At 48.5% G+C, this 13,101-nt stretch overlaps 1 protein-coding gene across 5 annotated transcripts in view; it reads right to left on the bottom strand.

The window, feature by feature from the left end:
* Window positions 1-10: 10 nt before the first annotated feature.
* Window positions 11-13,101, bottom strand: part of FRMPD1 (FERM and PDZ domain containing 1) — a 32,538-nt gene continuing 19,447 nt past the window's right edge. For all 5 annotated transcript variants that reach the window (XM_069881051.1, XM_069881050.1, XM_069881053.1 and 2 more), the window contains 9 exons: window positions 11,961-12,086; window positions 10,696-10,815; window positions 10,241-10,377; window positions 8,905-9,031; window positions 8,440-8,535; window positions 7,015-7,197; window positions 6,499-6,646; window positions 4,980-5,789; window positions 11-3,731 (listed from right to left, as the gene is read on the bottom strand). In XM_069881051.1, coding sequence (XP_069737152.1) covers window positions 1,438-3,731; window positions 4,980-5,789; window positions 6,499-6,646; window positions 7,015-7,197; window positions 8,440-8,535; window positions 8,905-9,031; window positions 10,241-10,377; window positions 10,696-10,815; window positions 11,961-12,086 — 4,041 coding nt within the window. In that variant the 3' untranslated portion in view covers window positions 11-1,437. The remainder of the gene's footprint in view (window positions 3,732-4,979; window positions 5,790-6,498; window positions 6,647-7,014; window positions 7,198-8,439; window positions 8,536-8,904; window positions 9,032-10,240; window positions 10,378-10,695; window positions 10,816-11,960; window positions 12,087-13,101) is intronic.

Raw genomic sequence — 13,101 nt, 5'->3', positions numbered from 1 at the left:
TTTCTCCTTCCTATCCACAGCTTTTCACAACAGCAGGAATTTAGAGCCCATGAGACAGTGTCCATGTTGCAGCAGCTGCTGCTGTTTGCAGGGTGTTGCTCCCACACAGGCTGAATTTCTGTTTGCTCTGCAGTGCTCTGTGAGCTCTTTCTGTTCAAGTCCCCCAGCTCAGCAGCTGCTGGTGTGTGGTCAGAGGTCTGTGCTTGGCGTACGAGACTTCAAGGTTCCAGTGAAGCCGTGGCTTCTGCTGCGCAAACACCAGCCACTGGCGGTGCCGCTATCCCCATGGTTGAAGGCACTTTGGCCACCTGTCCCCATGCTCCTCTGCTGCCAAGTGCAGACCCCTCAGTCCTGAAAGTACTTTCTGCTGAAACCAGCTACCTGCAGCAATAGCTGTCATGCAGCACACCTGCTGCAGGTGTCCCGGAGACAGCCGGGAGCTCCCACGTGAGCCCCTCTGACACCAGCAATGGGTTACCTGCCTCTGCATCAGAAGGTGCCAAGGTTGTGCCTTTGGCACCGAAGTGCTGATTCGTTCAGGATGCATGCCTGGATGACCTCCAAGGGCAAACAGCTCACATGCAGCTAGGGAGACACTGCATGATGGAAAAACACCTACTGGCAAGGTTGGGAAAAGGGGCTTGTCCTCTCCTAGGAGGCCAACATAAAGCCTCCCCAGCTCTGAAGGTGGCCTATCATCCTTGGGGCTCACTTCTTCCCTCTGGAAGATGCAGATCTGTAAGTAAGTAGTATGGGCGTTATTCAAGGACTTTCTCAAGCAGCAGCAAATGGAAATAGAAGAGCTATCTGACACTCAAGCCACATCTGAAGAGTAGGGTATGGTGTTGCCTCCCTTGTGTGGGACAACACTTCTGTCCTTGCAAGGAAAAGCAGTTAAGTATAGCACAGCATTGTTCCTGAAGAGGTTTCCACTAGAAGTCCACACACATCCTCAGCCACAGGTGGTGGACAAAGCAGCCTCAGTTCCTTCATGTCAGGCCAGGGTGGGATTTCACAACGCTCTCTGTAAAGAGCACAAGGAAAGTCAGGCCCAAGGGCTACCATCTTTCTCCATTGGTGACAGAAGAAAGCTAAGACAACGCTTTGAGACTGGCCCCCTGTGAGGCCTCTGGGAGGCGAGGGACAAACCCCAGGCAAGATACATAAAGCCACTGACATACTCAACAAGCTTGCGCATTACATAGAGGTTGTGTACGCAGCGTTACACAAAGCTAGGCTGGAGGGCAGTGTACCTTGCCCCGCGAACATCCCCTGGACAGGGTGGCTCTTGGTGGAGCTAAGCTGACACACGTGGACGCATCCTTCCCTGACCATTCTCAGGCTGTGGGGCCAGACATCCTGCAGGGGATTGCCTGGTAGTGGACAGAGGGAAGATGGCTGGGCTCTTTCCCACCCACGTGCCACCGAACAGCCCCGTCACAACAGTGGGGACACTCTGAACTGCTGCAGGAGACAAAACATGGCAGCTGTAAGGGCCATGTGTTGGCGGGCAAGGAGCTTCGCACCCAGATCTGGGCAACCTTGCCTGCAGAGCTGCTGGTGAACAGCCTGCACGAGCTGGTGGTAGGTGCCCACCACATCCACGAGCGCAGCCCTGAGCTCTGGCTGCCTCTGCCTGCACTGCTGGCAGTGTGTCACCTGGAAGCAGGCCACGGCCAGCTGAACTAGGTGGTCAAATGTCACCTTCAGCACACCCTGCAGCTCCTTGAGGGGCTGCTCTGTTTTCAGGAGCTCCTGACAACTGAAAAGCAGGTCCTGGGAGGCTAACCCAAGGGCACCCTTGCTCTCAGCACCCTGCTCTGCACATTGATCTTGCACGTGGGTCCCGTGGGTCCCAGAGAGCTTCCTCACAACCTCCTGAAGCTCTGTGGTGTAGTCTAGGAAGCAGGAGAAATCTGCAGGGCTCATCCGTGCTTGGTCCTTCAGCTGGCTGAGGGCTTGGACGTGAGGGTCCCACCATGCCACGTTCCTGGCAATGGGGACTGGGTGACTGCCCCCTGGGGTCCCCGGGAGACTGCAGCTGCTGGGTGGTGGGGTGGTGAGAGGGGGCAGAAATGTGCTGCATGCGGGAACAGTGGTTTCATGCTCCCCCTTGTCATCAGGTCTGTGGAAACAGCTGATGTAGGACAGCCGGCAGCTGCATTTGTCCATCCCAGGCTGCGGTGATATCTTCTTCATTGTGGAAAAACACAAGGATCTGGTCATGCTAGGTTCAGAAGGGGTCTGCTCATCCCTGTGGTTAAAGCAGAGGAAGGAGTGTTTTGAAGCCCCATGATCTCCTGCTCCTTTCCCCAGTGACCCCAAAGGAATTGAGCCCGAGATAGAAAGCCCTAGAGATGGAATCAGAGGAAAGTCTTTCCCCACCTCAGCACCCTGTTCACTGGGAAGAGGAGTCTGAACAGGCTGTGGCTGTCTGTGAGCAACGTTTCCTGCATCTTTTCTGGGCTCTCCTTCATCCAGCCCCTGGCTGCTTACCAATTCTTTCTCAAAGGGTGGTCCAGCTGGGGATGTTTGCATCTCCTTTCTCATAGCCTCTGCCCCCAGGCACCCACCATCCTTCTGGGAGGCCAAATGCTCTAGTTGGATATCTGCCCTTTCCTGAGATGGGCTGGGTGATGCAAGGTCTGTCCTCACCCCAAATGAGAGCAAGGAGAGGCGAGTTATAACCCCTGAACTGGTGCTGCAGTCTGCTAAGAGCTGGGTTGCATCTGGAAAACCCACATGATTTTTATCATGTACTTTCTGTAAGGCCTCCTTGTTTATCACTTGTCTGCTTTTCGCCTGTGAGAAGACATGGTCACACCTGTTTTCAGCACACTGGTCCTGACCAGCTTTTTCTTCACAGGGAGCCAGAACAGCCTGCTCACATGGTGCTTGTCCCCCGGCAGTGGGGAGCAGCTCCTGGGCCACCTCATGGGGAGAGACAATGCTGGAGCCATGAGCCAATGGTGGCAACGCGTGTTGATTAGTAGGGCAGGTCATCTCTTGGCCCAGGACCTTGTTCTGGGCTGGCATCGCCTCACCCACCTCCTCCTGTGCCCCTTGGGCTACTCCACTCTCCTCATTTGGCCACAGAGCACTTGTCCTCACGGGGAAACCTTCCTCGGCACCTCCACTTTGTCCCCCAGCAAGGGGCACATCTTCCCGCAGGGGCAGGAAAGGTGGATGTGCAGCATGCGCAGGTCGGAGGCCACAGCCCGCAGGTGTGGCAGTGCCTGTGCTCCCCTCCCTGTGCCCACCACCCTGCAGGCGAACAGCTGAAATGGAAGAAACCACTGAGTCCGTAACTGATTTTGTTTCCATGGTGTCAGGCTCCATTTCCATCAGGTCAGAGGATGGACTCGTGCTAGCAGTGTCTCTCCGGGCCTGTGCAGCAGCAGGAAATCTCAGCTCCGCAACCTTCCCGATGTTCTCAGCAGAGGATGGAGCGGGAGGCTGAGCCAGGAGCGGGGCAGGAGGTGGCCATGAGCAGCAGCTCTGCAGAGAGCCTGGCAAAGCCAAGGGGAATGTGACCTGCGAGGTGTAATCTGTTTTCAGGAAAGATCTCCTCTTCCTCAGGCTCTTGGCATAGGTCAGCTCCTTCTCCTTTCTGTGTTTCTCCCTCACTGTCTGCCTTGTCATGACGTTTTCCCCCAGGCTGTAACACCTTGGTTTCTTTAGGATGCTGTTGTCGTCATCTGTGCCCTCCTGGGATGTCATATTGTAGCCTACTGGCAAGAAAAAACATGCAAGTCAGGAAATAGCCCCAGGCAGCAGAATACCCATGCAGCCTTGCATGGGCCAAAAAGCTCTTAACACAGGTCCTGGAACTGCAGACATAAATGTTTGCCAGCAAAGCCTGGCTCCCAAGTGCCAAAAGAATATGCCTCTTATGTTACAATCAAGCACCTACTTGGAACTGGCTGTGTCAAGAAAAAGAAAGCAGCCTGGGTCTGTGGCTACAACGGGTGAAGTCCAGGATTAGTGATAAAGAGTGCTGTGTAGCCTCTCCCCTTGTTCACTGGAATCACGCAGTCTGACTGCAGGTACAGCTATAACTCTCAGATTAAAGCTGGTGAATTGGCAGCAGCTGCAGAGCACTGCCTACAGATTTAGCAACAGTGAATTGAAGCATTATCAGAAATTCCCAGCCTGGATACTTAGATGATAAAAAAATCCAGATATTATAATTTTGTGCCTCAACATGATATTGTTACTGTGCATAAATGCAAAAGCCAACATTGTTCTAGCTACACAAAAGAATTCTGAAAAAGTTCTGCTAATGTTGACAGAGCTAATTACTTCAGAAACAAGAACCTTCTCCTTTCTGAGAAAACATGACTACCAGGGAGCTGCTCAGCCACAGGGTTCCTTGACCCATAACATGCCCTGACCCCAAAATTACTTGTGATCTTGGGGTTACACGGGACAACAATGTTTTATGGGTTTTCACTCTCCTCATCTTGCAGGAAGATAGCAGAGTGGAGGTACTGCCTGACAGTAGGAATAGCTGCCACAAAGCTCCCTGTCAGTGCAAGGACACACATCTCTCTTGTGTTCTGTTCCTGGGACTCATCACTCTTCTCATCACCAAAGATTCAGCCTATGTGGAAGGAAATTACTTATGCAGCATGTTGGCTTCAGGACCAGGCAGAGCCATATAATATGGAATTCTGGAATACGTGCAGAAACCTGGGGCCTTTCCAGAATGCCAAACTCACTTGAAAACTGACTTTTTTTTCTGGGATGCAGTGCTTGGATCTGATGACAAATCTTGCGAAGTTGCAGCTCTGACCCATGTGCATATCCATGGTATTTCTGCTTAAGAGTGGCTTATGAAGAATAGGAGTTCAAAGATCCTTCAAAAATCTTGGGCAAACTATGACAAGCTGAAAGATGATCTGTCTAGGACTGACACGGGGAAACAGGCAACACCCAAGCCCAGGAAGGTAACCTGCAGTGAGTGAGTGAAGGTATACCTGCCAGGGCATCCAGAGGGCTGAGCCTGTCTGCAGCATCATAGAATTCCTCCTCAGAGCTGGAGTCTCCAAAGCCTGGGGGTGGCTCCAGAGTGAGGTCATTCACCTCTGCCATCAGCTTTGCTCCACTTAGTGCCTTCTCCTGCACAGACTCGTCTTTCCAAGGACTACTTTGTGGGCTGTGACTGATGCTGCTCCTGGTCACGCTGCCTGCAGGGGATATGCTGTAGCACAAACTGTAATAGCCCACGGTGTTTCCCTCACACAGCTTGGCCCCCAGTACAGACACACCAGTGTCCTCCCCTCCCTGCTCAGAAGGGCCTTCTTCACGCCCAGGCTCCTCTGCACGTGGTACCTGCAAGAAACAGAAGTACTCTCCCGTTTCTGCACTGCTGGAGCCTCCTGCAGCATGAACGGGGAAGAAGCTCTTGTCTGAGCTACTCATCTCCTGCACTGTTGGTGTGCAGAACTGGAAGAACTCTGGCCTGGAGGAAGAGCAAGCTTCCAACTCATCTTCCTCCAGTGCATCCATAGAATCACTGGAACCACTTGTCTTAAACCCTCGGCTCTCATTATTGGCTGAATCTGAAGCCTCGGATGTGCTGTCTGTTGCATTGTCACCTCCGTTGCCTTGGTCACTCCCTCCAGCTTGGGGCTCTGTGCTGTCCTTCTCCAGAAGCTCTGGTAGCTGCTCCTTGCTGCACACAGGATGGGTGCTGCTGTATGCTATAGCAGTGTCCAAGCAATGCCCTGAGGAAGAATCCAGTTCCCAGGAGTCTTCAGAGTCGCTGCAGGTTCGAGATGCGTACCCTAAGATTTAAACAGATCTATGAGCCTGTCCTTTGCTGGGGCAAGAAGGAACAGTCAGACAAGGGTTATGAGCTTGTCTGCACAGCAAGAACTCAGATCTGAAGAAGCTATGCCCCCACTTTCTCATCAGCAAGCAAGGTGAAGACGCAGTCTGAGCTGCTACACTACAACCTGTCAGTGGAGACCTAATTGCTCCTGCCTGCTCTGCCATGCTCTACTGCACAGTAGTACCAGACAGAGCTGCAGAACTGCAGCCAGATAACTTGTCACCTAGAGCCTCAGCCTGAAACCACTATGGGGCTGGAGTTACCCTGACAAGGGACAGGACAGCATGACAAACAGATCCTGCCTCTGCTGGCTGAGGGATATCAGCAGAGAATTGTTCAGGAGGCTGGTAAAGAGCACAAGTACTCAGTGACAGGTTTGCCATTTTGATGACAGGTACTCAGCCTATACTTCTTGTGAAAAGCTGACAATTACTGCTGTTTTTCCTCTGCCTGATATGTCTGGGCTTGATGGAAACCTGACATCGCCTGTACCAAGACTGGGAGCCTTACTAATTTGCAGACACAACTGCACACCCCAGAGATACTATTCTTGCATGATGCTATTCCCAGAAGGGAATAACACCTCTAATGCTAGATGATCCACAAGCTTTCATGGCATCCTTTGGGAAAAAAAAAAAAAGCTTTTTTTTTTTTTAAGAAACCTTCTTCAGCAGAGACACGGTGTGGTTGCTGGTTTTTCTCTCCCCAGGTAAATATGGAGACATTCACATCCACAAACAGTCTGTAATAGCCAGTGATGAGGCAGACAAGGTCTTTTGCACCGTTTGATTCCAGCAGCAGAGTCAGCACCTTTTTTTGCAGGGAAGACCGGGAAGGGGAAACAGTAAAAAATGTTAGAATAGACAAATACTGCTTGTACCACAATCTCCAGGAAGGAAAATACTGCCCACTAAAAAGCCATTCACCCTCTCCTATACCGCCATCAATGCAGAGTACTCTGTTTCTACATGAGAACAGCAGGAAGAACCACATTTCTTTGGTCATCTTGTATTCTTCCTGTGAGCTTTCCCTTCTAAGATGGTTCTAAGCCTTTTGTACCGATGACACCATCAGCTAAATGTTCAGGTTTTGAAAAGAACAGATGGTGTAACTGACTCCCCCCTTGTTCTTTGGCCCTGACACAGCCACACACTAGCCATCACAAAAGCGCTGCTTACCTTCAGATCTTGCAGGTAGATTTTCACCGTGCTCACTCTTTCAGACTCCTCTGCAAGCTCCACCCTGCTGATGTTTGCAAACTCTGCCAGACTTGTTACGATGTTGAGCTTATTATTGATAATCTGGCTCACCCCGTACTTGGCACCCACGAGCAAGGCAACATACGATTCTCTGTCCTGCAGCTGTAGAGGGAGAAGTTAAACCTGTAACCACAATCTGAGCAGGAACCCCATTCACCTGTGCTGGGCAGAGACTCCTCAGCCACCCGACCTTTTGTTTTATCTTTTAGCGCTGGACTCTCTTTACAGCTGGGCTGTAACCAGCTGCAGAGGTATCTCCTCATTACTTACAGGCTGTCAGGTCACCTGCTCCTGGCTGTTCTCTTCTCTGGCTTGAGGACTGCCAGTTTCCCTGTGCCCCCACGGCAGGCAGCCCCAGAGATGCACCAGCCATCAAGTAGATCCAAAGAAGTGGTCAGCAGCAGGTTGATATTGCAGGTGTCACCTGGCAGGCTATGCCAGATGGACCTAGTGGGACCTATTTGAGCTGGCTGAGACTTCAGGAAGGCGTTTTTGGTTTTGGAAGAAATGTCAACGCTTTCTGTTAGGATCAGATACTTAAAATGAATTAACAACCATATAGTTTGGCGGAAATATTTCAACAGGGGTAAACCCAGACATTCTATCAGTAAGTTCCCCCTCTGGTATAGGCCTACCTACACAGCTCAGCTCCCTGTACAAAACAGCTGTTGGTCCACAGTTCAGTACAGATCCAAGTAGGGACAGGCAAAAAAATCCAAGAAACCTTTAGTGAAAAGACCAGCATTCTTTTTTTTTTTTTTTGCAGCAAGGTTTAAGCACGGCCAATATCTTTTCAAGAGTTTTTGACACTGTGGCCCCACCCCTGATCTCTTCAGTACTTTATGACATACAAGGTACAGACAGAGCTCATCTGAAGAGCAAGAGTCACAGCTTTCGATTAGAAAAATTATTGCACAATTGCTGTGTAGGCTGCTATGTTATTCACTTCAATGGAACCATGATGAGTTACGCTAGCAAAGTCCCTTACCAATTTTTAACATGATGTCCTGGGACAGGGAAAAGTAGTATTACTGGAGCTGGCTGAAACAGCATCACCAGAGATAATGTTATGTTTTCTACAAGCATCAAAGCAAAGACAGGGAAGGAGGCTCAGCAAGGGGTTGCTAGTCTCACATCAACAATCAACAATCAGTTTAGAAAAATATTTGAACATATGCTTGGTTAAGGCATGATCTTATGCACTGATGGAGACAAAGGGTTAGAACTGCTTCTTGTGCCCTATCTTTGCAGCTTTCATCTGAATACACTGCTGTAAGAGATGCGCAAGCAAGGCAGTAAGACAGCATGCCAAAACCCAATTACATAAATAAAAAGCACTCGTACCATCAGTGTGGCATTAAAGATCTTCCCATTGTACATCTTCAGGTCTCCCAGTATTTGCAAGTAGCACAGGCGCACTTGGACTGCTGCAAGCATATGCTTTGTTTTGCAAGAGAAGAAATAATGTTTAGAAACATAACAGACAAATAAGATTTGCCAGGTAGCCTGTAGGCTACATTACGTTCTTTTCATGTAGGATTAGTATTTGACCAACGCATCTAGCTTGGCCTGGATGGGTGCTATCCCATCTGCCATCTGGCAACCCACAAGCAAACTACGACAGAACAGACTATGCAGGGAAATTACGGTGTGTGCAGCAGAGGAGAGTACAAGAGGAAATGACGAGAGAAAACCCACAAAGTGGTCACATGGAGAGGAGACCCAAAGAGGAAAAGCGTTGCCTTTTTGGCCCCAAAAAACACTGCTGCCATCCTGGGAGGCACCTTGGACCCAGGGGATGCACATTACCTTCTGCCGAGGGTCCAGCAGCACCTGGTTCCGCTTCATGTGGTAGCTGATGGCTTTCTTGATATCCTTCCCTCTCATGTTTCGAAGCAAAGTTGGTGAGACGAAGTTTTCGATTCCCCAGTCCCTCCTGCCAGGAAGATGGGAAGGGAGCAAAAGGAGTCCCAGCTGTGTTGTCCCCCAGCAACACAGGAATGTGAAGAAGGGCAGCTGGCTAAAGGCAGGGAAGGGGAAAGTCACCACGGCAGGCCAAGGTGTGCCAAGCTTCAGGGTAAAATCTGTAACAGGTCTACATGTCTGATGCAACATGATTATCTCACTCAAATTCACTTCTGTGTGCATCTGCTACTGACTCAGGAGACAGGGTTGAAGGAACACTCACTTTCATACAGAATGCCTTTTACGTGGTAATACAGGAGACAATCTACAAGTTTAGTCAGCATAATGGTCCTACTCTGTCCTTGCCACACAGAGAATAAAGATTCTCTTTATGTTGCTTCAGTTACAAGATTATTACTTTTTAACATCCCTAGCTCCTTAGAACAAAAGACATGGGCCATGTATTCTGCTAAAAAGTTTATTCATCCCAATCACTAATTATCCAGGAAATAAGAAGGCTGCAGTTTTCTTAGTCACTCCTCACTCTCCACTAACTGCACGTGGTTGGGTATGGCTGGTGGTAGGCAGGGAATCAGTCGTGCTTGCATGGGCTGGCAGAGGTGCAGTTACCAGAGAAATGTCTGCTATTTAATGATTAGCCCATCACAAGTTCTTACAGCAGGGTTGCTCTTTAGGGCAGGTGTGGTCTAGCAGCACTGACATGCAGCACAGCACACCTGCTGCTTGTGAAAGCATTTTTCTGTATTTTTTCCATGTCTTCACAGGACTTACAACTAATAATGAAATGATGTATTTCTGAGGTAGTCTTAGTGGATGAAAAGCTGTAAAGTACTGTCTGTGGAAGGCTGATGATTATCCTGTCTCTCAGCTACAGCATGAAATCTCAGTCTATTGGCAGGAGCAGCCTGGTAACCGTAACTATGTGAGAGATTTGCAATTTGTTATTCCTGCTCTAGCTACTGATCAGAACCATTCTCCACACATGCCCAGATGTTATACTGCCCATATATTTGAGCAGCTCAGCAGATTAAAGACAAAGAAGCTTTGTGAAGCCACTTTGCCTTAGAATGACTAGCACAACTAAGAGATTGCAGTTTCTTTGGGCCAGAGACAGCCTCCTATCCAAAGCTTAACTTTGGCAAACACAGAGGTGATGCCACTTTTAGTTGGCTCCTTCCTTTGCCAGACCTAGTCACAACATAACACAGAGATTACTTACTCAATGTATTTCAAGGATACTTTCTGTGGCTGAGCACAAGCATAAATCCTCTCCTGTATGTGCAGAGCAGCCAGACGTAATGCCACACTGCATTTCATTTCCACAGCAAATCTTTCCTGAAGCACATCACTGCAGCTCTGGAACAAACAGAGCTGAGTTAGCATGAAGACAGGAAGTCTAGAAAAAGTCAGGATAAGACCTCCGATACGACTACCATGTATCAAATAAAGGGAGCCACCTAGCTCATTTCAATCTCATTCTGAATTAATTCTCAGAACGTGAAGCACGTAATTTGATTGAAGAATTTAAGGCAAGTTGAACTCAAATGGTCTGTTCCTAAGTGCGCTGCATTCCACATTCACATAACTGAACTGCCCTGAAGTATGTTTTGGTTTAAAGCAGAAATGAAAATTGGGTGAGAAGAGATCCTGAAGCATGGAATGCCTCAATTTCACCTGCAGGTAGAGATATTCGAAGGCAACTGGGTCATCCTGCAGCAGGTCCAAGGGATCCTTTGGAACAAAGCAAACTCTGAAGAGGCACCGGTAGTCATGAGAGTCTCTTTTTTGGACAACCTGCAACACACAGACAGCGTTATGCTACAACTACTGCTGTAGTCCCTCCCATCATAAATGCATAGTAAGCCTCTTGCTTGTATGAACTCACAGAAATCATTTAAAGCTACTGGCAAGTGGGATGGCTGCATATTAGCCCTTGTCCTTAGCAAATACAAGGAGACATGGCTAGTCTTTGTAATTTTATCTTAGTTTTTTTTCCTGGTTTTTGCTTCTCCCTGTGGTAGCTTGTAAGTCCTTTGACAGCCAAACTTCATTAAATGTCCATTGATCTCATATGCTTGCAGTATAACCAGGACAGAGGCTTCAAGGCTGTACGACAACGACAGAGGAAGGGTCAAGCTTTTCTGCTTTTAAGTTGTTATAAGATGCAGCAGCCCTAAACAGACACTTGGATCATCATCATCATAATGTCAATTACAATGTTAAGACCTCTGAGTTATATATTAGCATATTTTATTCTGAGCAAATCCCATACAGGCTTACTAACTGAACGGAAGATGAAATTCTCTGGCACATGCGCTCAGTGGTTTGACAATGCTAGTTACTGAACCCTTCTGTATCACAGTGGATCACCAACCAACAAAGTCAACGTAATGGAGAATGGACTCCAAATTAGGCACATTCTCACAGATTAGATTAGCCTAGAATTACTAGTAAAGCAACAGAATTACTAAAAGAGATAACCTCACGTTCACAGGACATAAACTTCTGATTTACAAGTTAATCAAAGTGGCACCTGGCTGGGTTAACTCTCTGACTACCTAGGGAACTGTAAATAGCTGGGTACACAGCTATTTAAAGACTGTCTTAAATAGTCCTCTTTAGATGGTTCTATCTGACCTGTGGCACAAAGCACATGCATCCTCAATTGCTCTCCACAGTCTAATAACAGCCCATGGGTACTGCTTGGTGGGCTTTCTAAACCGCTAGAAGCTTCTGATAGCACCATTTCTCCAGGGTGTCTGGCTAGTGCAGTGGTAACACGCACAACAAGCAGCAAAAAGAGGACAGCAGAGAGGGTGGGCCAAGCTCAGTTCCTCTTGTTTACCTGAACTGCTGAGTTCTCTTTGCACCTTGCTGGCCACAACTCGTCAGTGCTGGTGCCCACCATGGCTACAGGGCATGGAAGGGGCTCTCCTCACCTGCTCAATGAGCTCCTCCTCGTGCAGCAGGTGGATCTTTGCCACGTTGTACTGTTCCTCCAGAGCAAGGCCAAAGTGCAGAATGTTCTGGATGGACAGCTTCTCCTTCAAGGTGAGAACAATGTCCTAGGAAGGGAAGGCACACAGATGGTCAAACAGAATGTAGACACAGTTGCAGAGTGCTGCTAGCACACCACAGGAATGTGGATGATCCTGGCCGGCCTGCTGAAAGGGCAGTGGCCAGACAAAATTCTCTGCAGCCAAGAACATGCTTGATGCTACAACACGGAACAAAATTTTTAGTGCTCTTTCACAGCAAACCAGTGCCTATATGGAGTACTGCCTTCCTCTCTTTGGTGACAGCTTCTGAACTCACTGATGAGACAAATGACAAGGTTAGAGAAAGCCTGCAAGTTCATCAGGAGTGCAGGTACAGGAGATGGCAACCTCTCTGAGAAACCAGGCACAAGCTTGGCATTTAGCTGCTGTGTTGTCCCAGATGGATGTTGGATCAACAAAGAAATATGCCAACCAAGCAGTTGGAAGGATGGTGGTCAGTGACACCCGGCAGCCAGATGGTGAGGAAGAGAGTCAAGGGAACTGCAGAGGACACGAAGGAAGCACAGATAACGGGAGGACAACACATTTAAGTACACCAGGAAGACAAGGCAGGGAAACTGCAGCTTGCTGTGGTAGGAGTGCAGTAAGATGCAAACTTCAAGGTGCAACAGGTATCAGAATCTGTTTCTTAGAGCTGCATGTCCTGGGCTGGTTGATGCTGAAAGTTTTGGCTTTACAGTTGGCAGTTTGGTGGTGTCAAGCACTTTTTGTCACCCTTGATCCAAATGTTTGCTGTTAACAATTCTAGCTTTCTAGAACTCTAAGACACTTCTTTAAGAAACTACAAGGAGAAAACTACAGGAGAAAAAATACTTCTCCCCAGCAAGAAACAAGAATTTGACAGTATAATTGTAAAAATATTACCAAATATTACTGAAACTGGTGTTTCAGTTGTCTGGAGAATTCTGTTGGAATACTGTGTCATGCAAGTAATGAGGTTTACTTTTGGCAAACAGAAAATACTACATAAGGCTTGACTGAGTACAAATTGAAAGAGAACTCTCTGACTCACACAAGCCTC

The sequence above is a fragment of the Phaenicophaeus curvirostris genome, chromosome Z (genome assembly GCF_032191515.1).
Source record: "Phaenicophaeus curvirostris isolate KB17595 chromosome Z, BPBGC_Pcur_1.0, whole genome shotgun sequence".
Classification (NCBI taxonomy): Eukaryota; Metazoa; Chordata; class Aves; order Cuculiformes; family Cuculidae; genus Phaenicophaeus; species Phaenicophaeus curvirostris.
This window is presented reverse-complemented; position numbering and strand designations above follow the sequence as displayed.